This window comes from Hirundo rustica, chromosome 28, assembly GCF_015227805.2.
Source record: "Hirundo rustica isolate bHirRus1 chromosome 28, bHirRus1.pri.v3, whole genome shotgun sequence".
NCBI lineage: Eukaryota > Metazoa > Chordata > Aves > Passeriformes > Hirundinidae > Hirundo > Hirundo rustica.
The window spans coordinates 4,078,603-4,099,181 of NC_053477.1; the positions used below are offsets into that span (position 1 = coordinate 4,078,603).

At 62.5% G+C, this 20,579-nt stretch overlaps 1 protein-coding gene across 1 annotated transcript; it reads left to right on the forward strand.

Moving 5' to 3' along the window:
- The first annotated feature begins 238 nt into the window (after window positions 1-238).
- LZTS1 (leucine zipper tumor suppressor 1) lies at window positions 239-19,555 on the forward strand. Its single transcript, XM_040087763.2, has 4 exons — window positions 239-296; window positions 16,210-16,592; window positions 17,420-18,241; window positions 18,873-19,555. The coding sequence occupies exons 2-4, from the start codon at window positions 16,260-16,262 to the stop codon at window positions 19,530-19,532; spliced, it is 1,815 nt and encodes a 604-aa protein (XP_039943697.1). The 5' UTR covers window positions 239-296; window positions 16,210-16,259; the 3' UTR covers window positions 19,533-19,555.
- The last annotated feature ends 1,024 nt before the right edge of the window (window positions 19,556-20,579 follow it).

Below are 20,579 nucleotides of genomic sequence, written 5' to 3' on the forward strand. Positions count from 1 at the left end.
GCCGGGAGAGTCCGAACCCGCAACCCCAACACCCCCAGAAATCCTCCCGCCTGCCCCTCTCCCTTCTCCCCCAGCATCTGCCGCAGAGCGAGCGGAGAAAGCCTCGCTGCTGCCGAGCCCCGGGGCGCGGAGGAGGGGCCGGGGGCCGGCGCACAAAGCCGGGGGCCGCTCCGGGGCGGGCCCGGTGCCGGGTCCAGGCTCCTCCTCCGCCGCCGCGCCGGGGATGCTGCGGCCGGGCCGGCGCCGGGAGCCCCGCGGAGCCCCGCGCCGCGCCGAGGAGCCAGCGGCCACACGAGGTGGGCACGGGGGGCACCGCGGGGACACCGGGGGGACACCGGGGGGACACCGGGGGGACGCGCCCGGGGCGATCCGGGAAGGGGCACGGAGGGGACGAGCGGGGGAAGCGCTGGCGGCACCGGGGGACGCTGCTGGGGGAGATGCGGGAGCACTGAGGGGACCCGGAGGGGCTGAGATGCGCCGTGGGGGTATCTCAGTTTTGGGGTGACCCCCTCCCCTCCTCAACACAGCGGCGCCGGGGACCCCGCAGCGCCCCTCACCCGGCCCGGCACCGTGGGACCGGGCTCGGGCTCGGTCACAAAGGGTCGGGCTCGCCCCGGGAGAGCGGCTGGGCTCGGCCCCGCTCCCTCTCCCATCGCTCTGCCCGCCCCGAGCCGCCCGCGGCTCCCCCGGGGGCTCAGCTCTGGCTTTTCGCTTTCCCTCTGAAGTCTGGGAAAACTTCTCTTCACACGGCAGCGAGAAAATTCTGCCTGTTCAGCACCTCGGTGCCTCAGAGCCCCGGAGTGCCCGGGAAGGAGGGGAAGGAAGGGAAGGAGCGGATGCCTTTGGTTTGTTGTCATCATCCCGGGCAGGGGCTGCCGCTCCTGCAGGAATTCTTCGCCGCTGGAGCTGCGCGGGCAGGGCCGGGTGGGTGGAAGGGGATGAACGAGCGCGGGGGCGCGGGCATCGGGAAACCGCTGCGGGGGAAACGCCAACCGCACCTGGATGCGGCAGGGAAGGGCTCCGGAAGGGCTCCGCAAGGGCTCCGGCCTCTGCCCTCGCTCCGTGCCGGGCTCCGCGGCCCGGGGAAGGCGTGGGAGGGAGGTCAGCGCTGCCCCGGAGGCGGCGGGCGCAGCTCCTGGGAAGCCGGGGATTCAATCCCGCCTGGAAAAGCGGCGCTGGGAGAGCTGGCGCGGCCGCGGTGAGGGACAGAGCCGGGCTGTCAGCGCCGGGCTGTCACCGCTCCCCGCGGTCACACCGAGCGCTGGGGGACGGGCCCAGGGCTCCGCGGGGGGACCGAGCGTGGGGACAGGTCCTGGCATGCGACATTCCCGTCCCGGCACGCGACATTCCTCATTCCCGAGCGTTGTTTGCACCGTGACATCTCCGGGCGCTGCCTGGGCTTTCCCTGCTGGTTCGGGGACAGGAGGGTCCCACACCCAGGAGAACCCCCGGGGTCGGGTGGGACCCCCCAGAGCTGATCCCCCCCACCCCAGGGATGTGCCCCCACAGTCCCAGCTGCATCCCTGCCCTGCATCCCTCCTTGCATCCCTTCCATGCATCCCTCCCTGCATCCCTGCCCTCATCCCTGCCCTGCATCCCTCCTTGCATCCCTGCCCTGCATCCCTGCCCTGCATCCCTGCCCTGCATCCCTCCATGCATCCCTCCATGCATCCCTGCCCTGCATCCCTCCTTGCATCCCTTCCATGCATCCCTGCCCGCATCCCTGCCCTCATCCCTCCCTGATCCCTGCCCTCATCCCTGCCCTCATCTCTGCCCTCATCCCTGCCCTCATCCCTGCCCTCATCCCTGCCCTCATCCCTGCCCTCATCCCTGCCCTCATCCCTGCCCTCATCCCGTTCTCCCGGGGACTCTGGCCTCGCTTTCCCGCTGTCCCTTCTGCCACCACCCCCTGACCGCAGCCCCGGCCCCCTTGGCCACGGGGGTTTCTGTCTCTCTCCTGTCCCTCTCAGCAGTGACTGTGACCTTCTCCTCCCCCGTGCCCGTTTTCGGGAGCAGGCCTCTGCCTTTCCCCGGGAGCTCCCTTGGCTGCCCAGATCCCTCCCCAGAGCTCGTTTTCCGCACCGGAGGCTGTGGAGAGTGAAAAACGAGCAGGGAAAGAAAAAAAACAAAACTAAAAACCCTAAAAAATCTCCACTCTCAACCACGGCTCCAGACACGGATTTACCTTTCCTCTGTGGGGATTCCTGGCCAGCCCAGCCCAGCCTCCCACGCCGGTCCTGGCCAGTGCCACACTCTGTCACACCGGTGTCCCTTGGGGTGTCTGGTTCACTCCTGTGACCACAGCCAGGCTTTTACAGTGTCACCCTCTGCCACACGAGTGTCCAGCCAGGCTTCCAGTGTCACCCTCTGTCCCTTGGGGTGTCTGGTTCACTCCTGTGACCACAGCCAGGCTTTTACAGTGTCACACTCTGTCACACGAGTGTCCAGCCAGGCTTTTACAGTGTCACACTCTGTCCCCTGTGTGTGTCCAGCCAGGGTTCCACTGTCACACACTGACCCTTGTTCCCCATCCAGGCTTTTCCAGTGTCACACACTGTCCCTTGTTCCCCATCCAGGCTTTTCCGGTGTCACCCTCTGTCCCTGTGTGTGTCCATCCAGGGTTCCAGTGTCACCCTCTGTCCCTGTGTGTGCCCCATCCCGGCTTTCCCAGTGTCACCCTCTGTCCCCTGTTCCCCATCCAGGCTTTCCCAGTGTCACCCTCTGTCCCTGTGTGTGTCCAGCCAGGGTTCCATTGTCACACACTGTCCCTTGTTCCCCATCCAGGCTTTTCCAGTGTCACACACTGTCCCTTGTTCCCCATCCAGGCTTTCCCAGTGTCACCCTCTGTCCCCTGTGTGTGTCCAGCCAGGGTTCCATTGTCACACACTGACCCCTGTGCCCCATCCAGGCTTTCCCAGTGTCACCCTCTGTCCCTGTGTGTGCCCCATCCAGGCTTTCCCAGTGTCACCCTCTGTCCCCTGCGTGTCCAGCTCACCCCCAGCCGGGTTTTCCCGGCCTCTGGAGCCGCTCCCGTTAATCACCAGGCCCATTAATCAGCGGCACAAAGAGCTGGAAGTGCGAAATCCTGAAATCCTCTCCTCCAGCGTTGGGGACAATTATAACGGCAGCTGCAAAAGCGCCCTCGGCGACACGAGCGCGGCCCCGGGGATGCTCCCGGCTCCCTGCGGGGCTCCCCTGTGCCCGGCCCGGCCCGGCCCGGCCCGGCGGGGCCGCAGCATCGGGCCGGAGCCCTTCCGTCCCGTCCCTCCCACCCGTTAGTCACCGCTGCCGGCGGGGACAGGCCGAGGCGGGCGAGGCTCGGGCGGCAAAACCAGAGCTCCAGAACGGCGCCGAGCTCCCGCAGAGCCCCCGAACCCCGCCGGGGCCGCGACCCGCGGCTGCGGGCGGGACGGGGAGCCCCAGGAGGGGACGGGGATGGGCGCCAGGGAGCTGCCGCTCCTCCCGCAGCCCTGGCTGTCTGCTCGGCCCCGAATGGCTCTTTTCCCCCTCTCGGGAAGGCTCGGCCTGCGGCGGGCAGGTCCGGTCACGCTCGGCTGAGGCTCAGGCGAGGCTCAGGCGAGGCACCCGCGGCACGCAGCGATGGGCAGCGCGGAGCGAGGCCGGGGCTGGAATCCGAGCCTCGGCACCGTCCCCAAATTCCCGGAGAGCCGGGGCCGGGCTGCAGGGTCCCTCCCGGGACACCGAGTCACCCACGGCCGCCGGCAGCGCTCGGTGCCCGCGCCGCGTGGCCAAGTGTGAAACCGTAGTAGCGCTGCAGCTATTCCGGGAGCTGCTGCTAAACCTGCCGCTCAGCCTGCTCCTAAATCTGCTCCTAGAACTGCTCCTGGAGCGGCCCAGCCTGGCAGGGACGCGGCTGTGCCCTCACACGGCTCCGTGGCAGAGCCGTGGCACCCCGATCCTGCAGCCCTCGGGGCAGCTCAGCCCCCACAGGAAGCTTTGGAGGTTTTTATTTTTTTTTATCCCTGTCCCCCCTGAGCGCTGCCTGGCGCGTTTATAAATAATCCCTGGCTCTTGGGAGGTCTCAAATCCACCCCCTGCCTGATTGATTCGGGGCTCTGCATCCGCCAGCTGCCCTCGGAGGGGGATTTTTCCAGGAGCTGCAGAGCACTGGGTCAGCAGAGCAGCGGGGAAGGAGCGGGGCCGGGAGCGGGCGGGAGCTGGGAGCAGGGTTTCCATTCGGGAGTAGTTAAAAATAGCAGGGAACGCGCAAGGATCCGGCACGTGGGTCACCAAGGCTTTCCCTGCGCTGCTGCCGGGGGTTTGTGCTCCCTGCTGTGAGCAGGGAGGCTCCAGCCGTTCCCGAATTTTCCGTGGGAAGCCCTGAGCGAGCCCGGACGCGGCCATTCCCTGGATTTGGGGAGCCGCACCCCGGGCAAGGAGCTGCAGGAGCAGCGCTGGGATCCCTGCAGCAGCGAACGCGTGGCTCCCTGCAGCGTTCCCAGCCAGACCTTCCTCGCCTTCCTCCTCTTCCTCGCAGCCAGGACGTTTCCTGCCGGGCTGGAATATTCCCATTTATCCCCTGGTGGCGGCACCAGGCCTGGGCAGAAGGCAGCTGCTGCCAGAAGGGGATTTTTGATCGTTTTGGGAGAGCCTCATCCCCCGAGCTCTGAGCTGGGGAGAGGGGAGAATCCTCCAAGGCCTGGGAGATGGAGAGGGTGCAGCTGGGAGCTTCCAGGGAAAGGAAAAACCCTCCCAAGCGTCCCTGCCGCCGTGCCAGGACGTTCCCGGGGAGTTCTCCCAGCTCTCCTGGATGCTGTGGATTCGGTGGGTTTGTGGATTTGGCCCCCTGCCCAAGCCAAGATTCCAGCCCAGGATCCAGGAGGATTTGGACCTTTAACTGCCCCTTTTATTTCCAGCAGCCAGCGCCGTCTCCTCCCGCTCCTCCCAAACCCTTCGCTGGGTTTTCGAACCCATTAAGTGACATCTCCGTGAGCCACTTAGGGAAGAGCTCCTTTAAAGGTTAATTAAACATTCCCTGCGACTTTGATGTACATTTCTCTGTTGGGAGAGCTGCTCTCTTTGGCAGCCAGGCATTAAAGGGGTGGATTTCACCACGGGCCAAGTCTGCAAAAGAGAGGAACAGGAAAACAGGAAGCCAGAACTGAATTTGCCTTTTTTTAAAATATATTTTTCCCCCCCCCTCTTCTGCTGCTGCACTGGAGCGTTGGGATGGGATGTGACACTCTGGGAAGCAGGAGAGGAGCTGGGGATGGGGAGACGGCGGCAGCAGCTGCTCCTCACAGCGAGCACCGAGCTTGGCTCCTCGTCAGCGGGCACCAGTTGCCTTTTCCCAGCTCCCAGCACCAGACAAAAATCCCCAAACTGGGACAGCCCTGGGTGTAACCGGTGCCGCAGGCGGGGAAGGGCAGCGCGGGAGGAACCACAGCAAAGCCCAGCCTAGACCTGGCACGGGGTTTAGTCTGAGGTCTCCTTCAGGCCCTGCCCTGGAGAGGTTCTGCCTCTGACCGTTCTCCTCTGGGGACAGAGATCTGGGGTTTTTCAGGGCCGGTTACTCCCCTCCTGTTTCTCAGGCAGTGTCCAGCGCTTGGTTTTAGCAAAAAGCCCCAAACCAGCCCAATTCCAGCCCTCGTCCCCCATTCCCGGCCGTCCCCAGCGGGCAGGGGACAGCAGAGGTGGCTCCGTGCCCCTCCCGGTGCCCGTCCCACCCCAAGGATGCTGAGAGCAGCCCAAAATCGCTTTGTGGTGCCCGGGGGGTGCCCAGAGTGCCCTGAGAGGGGTGAGGGAGCAGAGGGGGGACCCGGACAGGAACCCCGAGGGGCCGGGTGGGCGCTGTGGCCACCAGGAGCAGGGTGGGCAGTGCCAGGGTGGGCAATTCCAGGGTGGGCAATTTCAGGGTGGGGAATTCCAGGGTGGGCAGTGCCAGGGTGGGCAGTGCCAGGGTGGACAATTCCGGGGTGGGCAATTCCAGGGTGGGCAATTCCAGGGTGGGCAATTCCAGGGTGGGCAGTGCCAGGGTGGGCAATGACAGGGTGGGCAGTGCCAGCCCCGCTGCTCCTGGCTGCTTTTCAGCTCCTCGCTCGGGGGAGAGGGGGAGAGACAATAAAAGGCGCCGAGATCGCAAACACGGCCCCGTCTCCATGGCAGCCTGAGCACCGCTGCTAAATTTTGCCTCTACGTGGAGGAGAAGGATGCTGCTCCCCTCCGTGTGCCTGGGGGAGTCGTGAGGCACAAAGAGCCTCGGCCCAGGAATTTCCTGCAGGTTTTGGGGGGGGGGGCCTGGCGGCTTGTGGACGGAGCCCTCGGTGCTGCCACCGATCACACCCTGAGGGAGATGGGTTTGGTGTCCCTCATCCTGGTTTTATGGGTTTGCTGTCCCTCATCCTGGGTTTGGTGTCCCTTATCCCAGTTTTGCTGTCCCTCATCCCAGGTTTATGGGTTTGCTGTCCCTCATCCTGGGTTTGGTGTCCCTTATCCCAGTTTTGCTGTCCCTCATCCCGGGTTTATGGGTTTGCTGTCCCTCATCCCGGGTTTATGGGTTTGCTGTCCCTCATCCTGGGTTTGCTGTCCCTCATCCCGGGTTTATGGGTTTGCTGTCCCTCATCCCGGTTTTGCTGTCCCTCATCCCAGTTTCACGGGCTCGCTGTCCCTCCTCCCGGCTTTATCCATCATTCAGGGGATGCAGCCACTTGCGCATCCCGCGGGAGCGGAGAGCTGGGAGGAAGAAGTATTTCGGGCTCATCTCGAGTTACACCGAGTTCCTGCTATTTTTAGGCGGGCAGACAAAGCCTTTCCACGGAGCAGAGCCCGGGCACAGCGCGTGGGAGGCGTGTGGGACACCCGGCCCCGCCGGGCTCCTGCCGCACGGGCAGGAATTCAGGGATTCATCCCGGAGGTGCCTCACGGCCCCTGGGAGCCGGGAATCGCTCGCAGCCCGGCAGATTGTGCGGAGCGGGCTCGGGGATGGGAGTGTGAGCAGGGGCCTGGCGGCTGGCGAGCGAAAGCCGAGCTCAGCTGTCGCCGCCCCGGCACCACCTGCCAGCCCCAGACGGCTCCCAAAATATCCCCGGCCGAGCCGGGGGGGGCCGGGCAGGAGGGGCCGCTCCTCACCTGCCGCTGCCGCCCCTCGCTGGGCTGTCCCCTCTTTGGGAACGGCTCCTGTCACCCCGGGAGCTGAAACTGTCCCCTCTTTGGGAACGGCTCCTGTCACCCCGGGAGCTGAAACTGTCCCCTCTTTGGGAACGGCTCCTGTCACCCCGGGAGCTGAAACTGTCCCCTCTTTGGGAACGGCTCCTGTCACCCCGGGAGCTGAAACTGTCCCCAAAATCGGAGCTGCGGCCGCTCCCCAGGGGTCGGGGGCGAAGCGTCGCCCTGCCTGGCACGGGAGCGGGGTGAATCCCCCGGGCCGCCTCGGTGCCGCTGTCACCCCTCCGAGGTGTCCCCAAACAGAGCCGAGCAGCCCAGCCGGCGTTCCTGCCTTGCCAATTAGCAGGGCTCTAATTGCCGTCTCAGTCGCTCATTAGCGCGAAAAGCCAGATGCCGGGAGGAATTACAGGAGCTGAAAGGATCTTTCTCTCCGCCCCAGGAATATTTAACGGTGTCTCACACGCGTTCCCTTTGTACCCGTGGCGTGACTGACGCGCCTCGTGTGGGTGCTGTGAATCACCGAGCTCCCGGAGCCCGGCGGCGGCAGCGGGGACACGGCCGGGGGGCGCCGGGGGCACGGGCAGCGGCTGGCACGTGGTGGGGCCGCGGCTGGGAGCTGAGGGGGGCTGGAGCGGGTTTAACCTGAAAAAGAGCCAGGGAGAATTGGGGGTTCTGCTCTCCGGGCACGGCACAGGCAGTGCTGAGGGCTGGGGAGGCCTGGAGTGGATTTAATCTAAAAAAGAGCGAGAGAGAGAATTGGGGTTTCTGCTCTCTGGGTACAGCACAGTCAATGTTGAGGGTTGGGGACGCCTGGAGTGGATTTAATCTGAAAGAGAGAGAGAGAGAGAGAATTGGGGTTCTGCTCTCCGGGCATGGCACAGTCAGCGTTGAGGGTTGGGGAGGCCTGGAGTGGATTTAACCTAAAAAAGAGCTCGGGAGAATTGAGGCTCTGCTCTCCGGGCATGGCACAGGAAGCGCTGAGGGTTGGAGTGGGGATAGAATGGATTTATCCTAAAAAAGAGCGAGGAAAAATTGAGGTTCTTCTCTCCAGGCACAGCACAGACAGGGTTGGGGAGACCTGGAGTGGATTTAACCTAAAAAAGAGCTCGGGAGATCTCGGGTTCTGCTCTCTGAGCACGGCACAGGCAGGGCTGGGGAGTCCTGGAGTGGATTTAACCTAAAAAAGAGCTCGGGAGATCTCGGGTTCTGCTCTCTGAGCACGGCACAGGCAGCGCTGAGCGTTACCCACACAAATGTTGGAGGATGGAAAGGAGCCGCACGCCAGGCTGAGGTGGGCGGAGCAGGGATCCATCCCCAAGCTCCTGGGACATTCCCAGGCTGCCCTGAATCCAGGAGGGAGCGTCCATCCCTTGGAGCCAGCTGGGAGCAGCCCCTGGCGGGGTCAGGCAGGGACACGGGGCTGCCAGGAGGGGCCGGGGCCGTTCCCAGCACAGCTCCCGAAAATGCCCGCATTTTCTGGGCTCTGGAGCTCCCTGACACAAACTGCAGCTGCCTGGGGAGACCTGGGCGGGTTTGGGCTCCAGAAATCCCTCCTGGCTCAGGGCACGCACAGGGGTCAGCCCCAGGGCTGCCCTGGGAGCAGCAGATTCCCAAAGAGATTTTTAGGGACGCGGTTCCAAGGCTGGCGGGGCTGGGAGGAGGAGAAGCCAGGGACGTTCAGTCCCTCCTCACTCATGGTCTGGTGGCATCCCAGAGGATTAATTACAGCATCACAGAGTGTCCTGAGCCGGCAGGGACCCGCAGGGATCAGAGTCCCTCCCTGGCCCTGCACAGACACAGAACAATCCATCCATGGCCACAGCATCCAAACTCTCCTGGAGCCCTGGGGCTCGGGGCTGTGCCCGTTTCCTGAGGGGCTCAGGCAGAGCCCAGCTCCCTCTGGGAGCTCAGAACCTTTTCCAGCCCCATTCCCCAGCCCGGCCCTCTCCTCAGGCTGTGATCCCTGCAGGATCCCGGGGATCCAACATCTGCCGGGGCTCCCGTCACCTCCCGGTGCCCCGGGGGCTGTGAGGCACAGGGGACAGGAGCCGATCCCTTCTCTGGCCGGGGGTTTGCTGGGCCGAGGCTGCGGAGGGCGAGCAGGAGGCTCTGCGGCTGCGGGCGGCCACGGGACGCCGCTGACAGGGATTTTCTGGGGTTGAGCAATCGCCCCCGGGCAGGGCCGGGAGCCTCTCCCCGCTCGGGGGGTGGAGGTGGGGTGACGGCCCCGGAGCCCGGCTGTGAATCCCGGCGGGAATCCCTCCTCCCGCTCTGCCGCTCCCGCCGGGGATGGTCCCACCCTGCTGAGCCCGAGCGGGATCCGCGTCCCGAGCGCTCCTGGGGTGCTCACAGCCCTTCCCGAAGCTGCCGCTGAGCTCAGCCACGATCCCAAGCCTTTCCCAGCAGGAGCAAGGGTGACATGGGCGACCTTGACCCGAGCCACCCTCCCGCGGGACCTGGTGCTGCTGCCGAGGCGCAAACCGCCTTTTTTTTTAAAAAAATTTATTTTATTTTAATTTTTTTTTTTTTTTTTGCTATGGAGCGATCCCCCCTCCACCCCGAGGCCCGCAGCGGGATGCCCAGCGCTGCCGGGGGACACACGGAGCCCCTGGCAGAGGCGCCGCGGGCTGCCCGAACCAGCGGCGGCTGCGAGTTCCCCCGGCGAAGCGCGATGGAGCTCCCGGGCCGCTCCAGAGGCTGGAAGGTGTCACCGAGCAGGGTTATTCCTCTCGACGAGCGTCCCCCGCTCCTGCTCCTCCTCCCCTGGCCCGTGGCAAACCGGGGCGGAACGCGCGGGGAGCGCTTTGTGCCCGGAGCACGCCGCCGAATGCGCGGGGACAAGGAGCGGCAGTGAATGGAAAGTTCGTGGCGGGGCCCCGAGGCACGAAGCGCCTGCCCGGGCTGGGGCTGAATTCGGCCCCGGGAGCGCCGGGAGCGGCTCGGGCACGGAGCGGGGACGAGGTCGGCTGAGCTCGGGGCTCGGCCAGCGCTGGGTGATGCTGTGTGTGCGGGGAGCGGAAAGAGAGGGGATTGGGGAGTGAAAGGAGCAGGGACTGGGGAGTGAAAAGGGCAGGGATTGGGGAGTGAAAATGGCAGGGACTGGGGAGTGAAAATGGCAGGGATTGGGGAGTAAAAAGAGCAGGGTTTGGGGAGTAAAAGGAGCGGAATTGGGGGAATAAAAAGGGCAGGGTTTGGAGAGTAAAAGAGCAGGGTTTGGGGAGTGAAAATAGCAGGGACTGGGGTGTAAAAGGAGCGGATTTTGGGGAGAAAAGAGCAGGGTTTGGGGAGTAAAAGGACCTGGGTTTGGGGAGATAAAACAACAGGGTTTGGGGAGTAAAAAGGGCAGGGTTTGGAGAGTAAAAGAGCAGGGTTTGGGAAGTAAAAGGAGGATGGTTTTGAGGGCAGAATGAGCAGGGTTTGGGGAGTAAAAGGAGCAGGGTTTGGGGAGTAAAAGGAGTTAAGGTTTGGAGGGCAGAAGGATCATGGTTAGGGGAGTAAAAAGAGCAGGGTTTGGGGAGTAAAAGGAGCGGATTTTGGGGAGTAAAAATAGCAGGGATTGAGTAAAAGGATCAGGGTTTTGAGGGCAGAAGGAGCAGGGATTGAGGAGTAAAAGGAGCAGGGGTTTGAGGGCAGAAGGAGCAGGGATTGAGGAGTAAAAGGAGCAGGGGTTTGAGGACCGAATGAGCAGGGTTTGGAGAGTAAAAGGAGCAGGGTTTTGAGGGCCTACCAGGTGGGTAGGGGGAAGCAGCAGCAGCTGCAGCAGAGCCGGGCAGACGCTCACACAGCCCAGGGTGGCTCCGTCTCCTCAGCCCGGGGCGTTCAGCAGCGTTTGGGGGTCCTGGAGGCTCAGCCCGGGTTTGCTGCAGCTCCCAAGCCCAGCTCAGCGCCAAGGCCGCGCTCCGAGCTCTGCACTGAGCCATTCCCTTCCTTAGAGCGCTGCTCAGACGCTCCGGGGAGCACTTTTCCCCAGGGAAATGCCCGGTTTTCCCCCGCCAGGGAATCCCTGAGCGGGACAGGGACACAGCAGCTGGCAGCGCTCGAGGGAAAGGGGAAGGAGGCCGAGCCCTGAGCCGGGCTCTTGGCAGCTGCTCCGTGTTATCCGTGCATCTCCCAACAAACACCCAAATGTGTGGGAGCATCTGCACGGCGAGGATGAATAATAATCCAGGAGGGAAAAGGAGTGGGCGAGAGCTCGGGGAGAGGCGGGGAGCGGGGGGTGGGGAGGAAAGAAGGAAGCGCTGACATTCCAGAGGATGGGGGGGGAAGAACGGGATCGGCAGGGAGCAGAGCAACAGCCGGCAGGAAACCAGGGCTCCTGCCAGGCTGACCTGCTTGGGAAGGTGCAGGGAAAGCTGCTGCGGCGGGGAAAAGGGGGAAAAGCCGAGGGGACAGGGCGGAATTCCTGCCGCCCGTGGGGGGAAGGAGGCGATGGGCGCGCTCCCACGTGCGGGGTAGGCATGACTGCGATGATGAGGTGCCATTCATTTCTTTTCCCCCTCTCTTTCCGCACAAGCCCGAGTGGGTGAATCCACGTGTTCTCCCCGATTCTGTGGGTTCAGCCCGTGCTGTTTTTCGGGATCTGTCCCCCAGGATCCAGCCCTGTTTTTCGGGATCTGTCCCCCAGGATCCAGCGCTGTGTGTCAGGATCTGTCCCCCAGGATCCAGCGCTGTGTGTCAGGATCTGTCCCCCAGGACCCGGCGCTGTTTTTCGGGATCTGTCCCCCCAGGATCCAGTGTTGTTTGTCGGGATTTACTCCCCAGGATCCAGCGCTGTTTGTCAGGATCTGCCCCCCAGGATCCAACGCTGTTTTTTGGGATGTGCCCCCCAGGACCCAGTGCTGTTTTTTGGGATCTGTCCCCCAGGATACAACACTGTTTTTTGGGATGTGCCCCCCAGGATCCAGCGCTGTTTTTTGGGATCTGTCCCCCAGGATCCAGCGCTGTTTTTCAGGATGTGTCCCCCAGGATCCAGTGCTGTTTTTCGGGATCTCTCCCCCAGGACCCAGCCCTGAGCGGCTGCACTGGGTGATCTCCGCAGGTGCCGTCACCATCCCAAATTCCCTGATCCGTGGGGAGCTGGGAGCCCCTGGAAGTGTCACGGGCGCTGCTCGGGGAGGGGACACGGGGCTGCTGCCGACAGAAGGACCCTGGAAAGTCTGGTTTGCCGCAGGCACGGAGCGCCAGGGGCACGCTGCGGCTTTGCTGGCCCGATGGATGGATGAGCGGCTCGGGCTGGGTCACACCCGGCCCCGGGGCTCGGCTGGCGCCTCTGGGGACAGCCAGGCCGTGCGGTGACACCGGTGACGCCGCGAGCCCGCACAGGGATCCAGCCACCCTCTCGCTGCGGGGGCACTTCCAGGGCACAGGGTGGACTCGGTCCCAAAGGTCTTTACTTTTAATTCCGGGATTTTGGGACCTCTGGCCGTGTCACACCCCTGGTGCTCTCCAGCTGTGCTTCTCTTTCCAGCTGTGCTCCCCCTCCAGCTGTGCTCCCCCCTCTCCGGCTGTGCTCCCCTCTCTCCAGCTGTGCTCCCCCCTCTCCAGCTGTGCCCCTCTCTCCAGCTGTGCTCCCTCTCCAGCTGTGCACCCCACAGCTGCCCATGGGACGTCCCCATTTCCCCTCCCTGCACTCTCGGCATCTTTCACGTTTATTTTATTTTCTCTCCCTCTGACGCTGCACCAGGCTCCTTCGCTGGCCCAGCCCAGCTCCCACCCCCCCAAACGCCCGGCCCCGGTGGATCCACGCACTCCACCTGTGTGGGTGTCCGCAGTGACGGGTTTGGAGGGTCAGCAGAACCCCCCAGGATCCCGGGAGACCCTCAGGGTCCCTGCATTTCACATTGAACGAGGAAAGGCTCCAAGCCTGACGCTTTTTGGGGCTCCCCACAGCCGGAGCAGGAGCCCGTGCTCTCCCAGCTCTGCTGCCTCCCGCTCTTTGCCGTCCTCGCCCCTGAATTCCAACTCCCCCACGGCTTTCAAAGCGCTCATTTCGAGGAGGGAAGGAGAAGAAAAAGGCGCCCAACCCTGCCGGGCGTGCGTGGGAGGGCTGGGGTTGATGGAAACGCCTCCCGCCAAGAGGCTGGAAAATCCCAGCGCTGTGTCCCCACTTCTCCCGCCTCCCACGGGCACCCCAAAATCCACGGGCACGGATTCTCCCGAGGGGACAGCGAGCCTGGCACCCCCGGGGGAGCAGCTCCGGCCTCTTCAGGGGATCAAACCCTCCCCAGCCCCGCCGTGGGTGCGTGTAAATCCGGGTGGGGGTAGAATAAACACGCGGGGACGCGTCCCAGCCCTGCCGGGGACGCTGCGGTGGCCGCGGGTGGCAGCGGGTGACAGCGCCGTCCCCTCGCTCCCCGCGGTGTGGGGGGACAATCATCACAGCGGGGACAATCAATCGTCACCGTGGGGACATTCGTCACACCGGGGACAACCATCACACGGGACAATCATCACACGGGACAATCGTCACCGTGGGGACATTTGTCACACCGGGGACAATCATCACACGGGACAATCATCACACGGGACAATTGTCACCGTGGGGACATTCGTCACACCGGGGACAATCATCACAGGGGACAATCGTCACCGTGGGGACATTTGTCACACCGGGGACAATCACCCCCGCTGCTCCTCTCCCCAAAGCCGGTTGTCTCCCGCAGCCGCCTGGGCCCTTCTTGGCTTCTCTTTGTGGCCCAGAAATGGATTTGGGGATTAAGGAGGAGGCTTTGGCCTCCCTGGGCTTCTCCTGCGTCCTCCGGGAACGGGGAGAGGAAAACAAATAACGCTGAGGGATGAGCGCGGGTGGAGCTGCAGCGTCCGGGAGCAGCTGGGGCTGAGAGGGGGAGAAAAGGAGTGGGAAAGGAGGAGTGGGAAAGAGAGGAATGGGAAAGAGGAGTGGGAAAGAGAGGAGTGGGAAAGAGGAGTGGGAAAGAGGTGTGGGAAAGAGAGGAGTGGGAAAGAGAGGAATGGGAAAGAGAGGAATGGGAAAAGAGAAATGGGAAAGAGGAGTGGGAAAAGAGCAGAGGGAAAGAGAGGAGTGGAAGCCAGGACGGACTGGGATTGAGGACGGGGCAGCGAGGAGGCCCCGGCACAGCGTTCCTGCACCCCCTCCACCCCCCAACCTTTTCCCACTCCCAATTTAACCCCCAGATTCCTGCTTGGACCATGGGAACTGGGTCTGGAGAGGCCTGGAGCACGCAGAGGGAGCTCTGGGCTGTCCCAAGCACAGCACGGAGCAGACGTTCCCTCCCTCCTCCTCCAGTGCGAGCAGGGTCCGGCTCTTTCCATTTCCGCGCCTTCCCCCTTCTCCCGGCTCACCCCTGACTACGAGATGGATCTGCTTCCCCCTTAGGGCCAGGAGTCACAGAGGCCACCAGGAGCTGGGGGGTTAATCATTTTATTTTTATTTTTATTTTATTTTAATTTTTATTTTTTATTTTATTTCATTTCATTTTATTTAATTTTATATTTAATATTTATATTTTTATTTTATTTTATATTTAATATTTATATTTAATATTTTATTTCATATTATATTTTATTTTATATTTTATTTTATATTAGATTATATTTTATATTTTATTTTATTTTATTTTTATTCTATTTTTTATTATTTTATTTTATTTTATTTTATTTTATTTTATTTTATTTTATTTTATTTTAATTTAATTTCCCCCCTCACAACGATGATGCGGATGATGGCAGCACTCGCTGCGCCTCTCGTCCCCTCGAGTGTCGCGCGGCCATTAACGCAGCCATTAACGCAGCCATTAACGCTAATTAAGCCTCGCGAGCCCCTTTTCGGGCGGGTTGAGAGGAGCGCTGGGAATTGGAGAGGAATCCGGGATCCGCCCAGGAGCGGGCGGGGGCTCGTTGGGATCGCAGCTGAAAATCGCCACCAAATCCCTTTTCCTCCTCCGGGCGTTTGTAGGGAGAAAAAATCGTTCCTGGCTTTTTCTGGGATGTTCCCAAGGCCGCGGGCTCGCAGGGGCCGGAGGAGCCCCCGGACCCCATCCCACCTCCTGGTTCCTCTTTTCCTGGCGTTAGAGCCGGGATTAACGCACGGGAGTCGCAGTTAATTATTAATTAACTCTGCTCATTAATTCTTATCTGTTGGAACCCTAGAAAGGCGGAATTTGGGGTTTTGGTGTGCAGGGACACGTGCGAGTCAGGATGGAAGGTTCTGGGCCATGTCTGAGTCCGTCTTCAAATTCTTCCTCTTTCTCCACGGGTTTGGGTGGTTTTCCGTAATTAAGTGAAAAATGGCCTTGGGTGGTCATTATTGGGTCAGAAATACAAATACAAATAAAATTACAAAGACAAGTAAAAATACAAATATAAATTCAAATACAAATAACATCGGCGGCACCTCACTATTGAGGGATTATCGCTTAAATAACCTCAGAAAGAGTTAAAAGCGCTACATTTTACCTTGGTGAGCCTGTAAATACTATAAATAATTAAAATACAATAAACATCCCAAGTCCGAACTCGAGCTAAGTGTTTCCCGAGGGTTAATCATCCTACCCTCGGCAGAGAAGAAAGGAAATGAAACCTTTGCACTTACCTGTGGCACAGTCTCACCAGCTGTGAGCTCTCACTGGCCAGTCCGAGAAACTGAGGCGTCTCTGGCTCTTTCCGAGGTTATTTAATTGCTAATTACCCGGTAACGAGGTGACGCCTCTATTATTTATACTTCTGACCCAATAATGAGCACCCAAGCTCGGCACTGCCAACCTTTTTCACCCAATTACAGAAAACCACCCGAAACCAAGAAGAAGAAGGTGAAGAAGGACCCAGACAACGCCTCAAATCCCCCATCTCGCCCCCTACCCACCACCACTTCCCAAACCCTCCAAATCCGCGTTCTCCCCGCTGTGGGATCACACAGTTCCATCCAAACCCCGCTCCCGCCATCGCTCAATCTCGGGAGCCTGTTCCACGGCCTCGGGGCAGACGCGGTGTTCTCCTGAGGGTCTCTCAGAGCAGAAATTCTCGGCCTCCAGGGCTCCGTCGCCCCGGGTTTAGCCACCGCCGCCCCGGCGGCTTCTCCCGGCTGACGCGGCGTCCCCGTGTCCCCAGGCTGGCGGCTCCCCGGGGCCGTGCTATGATCTGGCGGCGCCGGGAGCAGCATGGGCAGCGTCAGCAGCCTCATCTCCGGCCACGGCTTCCACGGCAAGCACTGCCGCGCCTCGCAGTACAAACTCCGCAAGTCCTCGCACCTGAAGAAGCTCAACCGCTACTCGGACGGGCTGCTGCGCTTCGGCTTCTCGCAGGACTCCGGCCACAAGTCCGGCTCCAAGAGCAGCAAGAATGAGGATTTCTTCTACATCAAGGTCAGCCAGAAGGCGCACGGCGCCCACCGGCCGGACTACGCCGCGCTCGGCGGCGGGGAGCCGGGCGCGCCGGACTTCGGGGCGCCCGCGCCGCAGAAGCTGATGCCCTTCCCCGGCCAGCTGGACGTGGTGAGTGAGCGGGGAAAAGCGGCCCTGGGAGTTGTGGGGACGTCCCCAAAGTCCTGCAGGGGCTGGGGTCAGCGAGGGAGCTCAGGGAAAACAGCTCGGGGCACTGGGCAACGCCACGCTCTGGGGAGTTTGGGTCGTCAGCAACGTGACCCGAAGGGTTTGGATCCTTGCGTTTCCAAAGGCAGCAGCTTTAGCCACAGCAGCATCCTCCTGGGAATCCCCCTGAGCATCCCTTGGGAATCCCCCTGAGCATCCCCTGGGAATCCCCCTGAGCATCCCCTGGGAATCCCCTGGGAATCCCCCTGAGCATCCTCTGGGAATCCCCCTGAGCATCCTCTGGGAATCCCCCTGAGCATCCCCTGGGAATCCCCCTGAGCATCCCTTGGGAATCCCCCTGAGCATCCCCTGGGAATCCCCTGGGAATCCCCTGAGCACCCCCTGGGAATCCCCTGGGAATCTCCTGGGAATCCCCCTGAGCATCCCCTGGGAATCCCCCTGAACATCTCCTGAACATCCCCTGAACATCTCCTGAACATCCCCTGAACATCTCCTGAACATCTCCTGAACATCTCCTGAACATCCCCTGAGCATCCCCTGAACAACCCCTGAGAATTCCCCTGAGCATCCCCTGAGCATCCCCTGGGAATCTCCTGGGAATACCCCTGAGCATCCCCTGAGCATCCCCCTTGAGAATCCCACCCTGAGCACCCCCGGGCCCTCGGGGGACACTGTCCCACCCCGCGGGTGCCGTCCCGGGGTGCGGAAGGGGCGGGGGCACCCACGGGGAGCCGCTCTCGGCGCTGACGGGCTCCGCTCTCCCCCGGCAGGGCGGGGAGAAGCCGCTGCCTCGTCCCACGGCCTTCAAGCCGGTGCTGCCGCGCTCCGGGGCCGTCCTGCGCTCGTCCCCCGAGAGCGGGGCGCCGCTGCCGCAGCAGCTGCAGCCCCCGGAGAAGGCCAAGGAGCAGGAGCTGCGGCCGCTGCCGTGCTCGGGCGGCCTCTCCGACTCCGGCCGCAATTCCATGTCCAGCCTGCCCACGCACAGCACCAGCAGCAGCTACCAGCTGGAGCCCCTCGTCACCGCCATGGGCCCCATCAGCCGCTTCGGGGGCTCTGCCCACAACATCCTGCAGTGCGCCATCATCCAGGACAGCAACATGATGAGCCTCAAGGCCATGTCCTTCTCCGACGGCGGCAACAAGATCCTGAACCCCGGCAAGGCGCCGCACCGCCGCGCCGCCGAGAAGAGCGCCTGCGCGCGCTCGCCCATCGCCACGGACGAATCCGCCGTCCAGGAGCTGGAGCAGAAGCTGCTGGAGAGGGAAGGGGAGCTGCAGGAGCTGCAGTCGAGCTTCGAGGAGAAGGAAATCAGCTCCTGCCAGGCCTACGAGGAGAAGCAGCGGCGCTGCAAGGAGGAGCTGGAGGGGCTGAAGCAGAAATGCAACAGCAAGCTGAAGCAAACCTCGCAGAAAACGCAGCGGACGCAGCAGGTGCTGCACCTGCAGGTGTTCCAGCTGCAGCAGGAGAAGCAGCAGCTGCGGGAGGAGCTGGAGAAGCTCATGAAGGAGCAGAACCTGCTGGAGACCAAGCTGAGGTCCTACGAGAAGGAGAAGACCAGCTTTGCCCCGGCGCTGGAGGAGACGCAGTGGGAGGTGAGAGGCACGGGGGGCAGGCGCAGGGGGAGAGTTCCAGACCCACCCCCAGCCCTTCCCAGCTCCATTCCTGCACCCAGGAGAGTCCCGGGCTGCAGGAGATGGATGTGAGATCCCAGGAGAGCCCCGGGGAGCTGGGAGTGAGCATCTCACTGCCCCTCTGAGCCCCTGTGACCCGAGGGAACGAGCACAGCACAAAACCCCTGGGGCATTAAAATAACTCATTAAAAGAGCTCATTAAAATAGCTCATTAAAATAACCCCAGGGCATTCCCTGGGCTTTTCCTGCCCCACGGGAGCTGCCAAGCTGCCTTCCCACGAGGAAACAGGAGCCATTTGGGCTGGCCACGGCCGTTTGTTGGGGAGCAGTAAAACCTTCCACCCTCTGCTTCAGCTTCATTCGCTCACTCCTTGGGCTCGCTCAGCAAACACCGTTCATCTGCGGGAAACCCCAACGTTTAGTTAAGAGGCACTAGCAATATTCAATATAAATAATAATTATAAATAAATTAGTGATAGATACTGGTAAATAAGTTAAATTCGGGGTCTCCACGCACTGTGCCCAGCTCACACGGGGTACCCTGGGCGTTCCCCGCGCTCCAGCCCTAACTCAGGCGTTGATTCCCCCCAAGGTGTGCCAGAAATCCGGGGAGATCTCGCTGCTGAAGCAGCAGCTGAAGGAGTCGCAGACCGAGCTCACCACCAAGACCACGGAGATCCTGAGCCTGAGGGCGCAGCTGAAGGAGGTGAGGCTGAAGATGGAGGGGCTGGAGATGAAGAGCCAGGAGCTGGAGGTGTCGCTGCGCACCAAGGCCATGGAGCTGGAGGTGTGCGAGAACGAGCTGCAGCGCAAGAAGAACGAGTCGGAGCTGCTGCGGGAGAAGGTGAACCTGCTGGAGCAGGAGATCCTGGAGCTGCGCTCCGAGCTGGCCGCGCTGCGGGAGCAGCTGGGCGAGGCCCGAGAGGGGCCGCGGCCGGGCGGGGACGATGCCCAGGCCCTGCAGGGGCAGCTGGAGCGGCTGCGGGCGGAGCTGAAGGCGGAACGAGACAACAACGAGCAGATGAGCTGCAGCTTCCAGCACGAGCGGCAGACGTGGAAGGAGGAGAAGGAGAAGGTGATCCACTACCAGAAGCAGCTGCAGCAGAGCTACCTGCACATGTACAAGAGGAACCAGAGCCTGGAGAAGATGCTGCAGCAGCTGGCGGCGGGCGAGGACGGCAAGGAGCCCATCGAGCTGGAGATCCCCGGCGCCGACGTCCCCTACGAGGACATCATCGCCACCGAGATCTGAGCCCCGCCCGGGCGCCCTGTACAGCCCAGCCGAGCCGCGTGCCCCCGCCCCGCCCGTCGTGTCCCCGAGGTGACCAAGCCGCTCGTGCCAATGGTGACATGCCCGCAGCTCCCCCCGCCCCGGCACCGCCCCCTCTGCCCCCCGAGGAGCCGCCGGCGCGGCGGGCAGGGATCGGGACTCCAGGGAACGCTCTGCCACCCGTGCCCAGCGCCCAGGGGATGCTCCGCTCCGGGCTCGGGGGAAACTGGCCCGGTACAGCCCCGGGGATGGCACAGTTCCGGGGATGGCGCAGTTACAGCGATGCCACAGGCCTGGGAATGGCACAGCACAGTCCTGTCCTCTGCCCGTGACAGGAATCGGTTCCAGTGTGTGTCCAGCTCCAGGGATGGCACAGTTCTGGGGATGGAACAGCTCTGGGAATGGCCCAGCACAATCCTGCTCGCTGGAGGTGACAGGAATCAGCCCCAGCGTGTGCCCAGCCCCAGGGATGGCACAGCTCTGGAGCCCGTGACAGGAATCAGCCCCACTGCTCCTCTCTCTCCGTCGGTGTGGGGCACAGAGCCACCTCCTGCCACTGCCACACGGTCCCCTCCCCACCCCTGGGGGCCTCAGGAAGGTCCCCACCTGCACAACCCCCCCCCAGTACATCCCAAACCCCCAAATCCCCGTTCAGCCCGAGCACAGCCCACGCTGCACAGCACCCACAGCACCCACAGCACCCACAGCACCCACAGAACCCACAGCACCCACAGCACCCTCAGCACCCACAGCCTCCCTCTGCCCGGCATTCCCAGCTCCCAGGGACGACTCCAGCCCTTTCCCGGCTGCCAGACAGCAGCTGGATCCCCGAATTCACAGGGATGTCCCATCCACGGTGCGAGCAAGGAATGGGGTTTGTGTTCACCCCACAGCCCCGGCTGCCTTATCTCCTCCCGTGCCCCGATCCCGCCGAGGGAAGCTGGATAAACTCCCCAAACCGACCACTTTCACCTTCATTTCTGCCCCAGCTCTTAAAATTCCCCGCTGGCACCAGCGGGCGGCTCCAGG

Bases quoted from the DNA above. Each gene is read 5' to 3' on its own strand.
- LZTS1 (XM_040087763.2), top strand. From the start codon at position 16,260: ATGGGCAGCGTCAGCAGCCTCATCTCCGGCCACGGCTTCCACGGCAAG. The intron at 16,593-17,419 runs GTGAGTGAGCGG...CTCCCCCGGCAG, and splicing joins TCCCCGGCCAGCTGGACGTG to GGCGGGGAGAAGCCGCTGCC. The intron at 18,242-18,872 runs GTGAGAGGCACG...ATTCCCCCCAAG, and splicing joins TGGAGGAGACGCAGTGGGAG to GTGTGCCAGAAATCCGGGGA.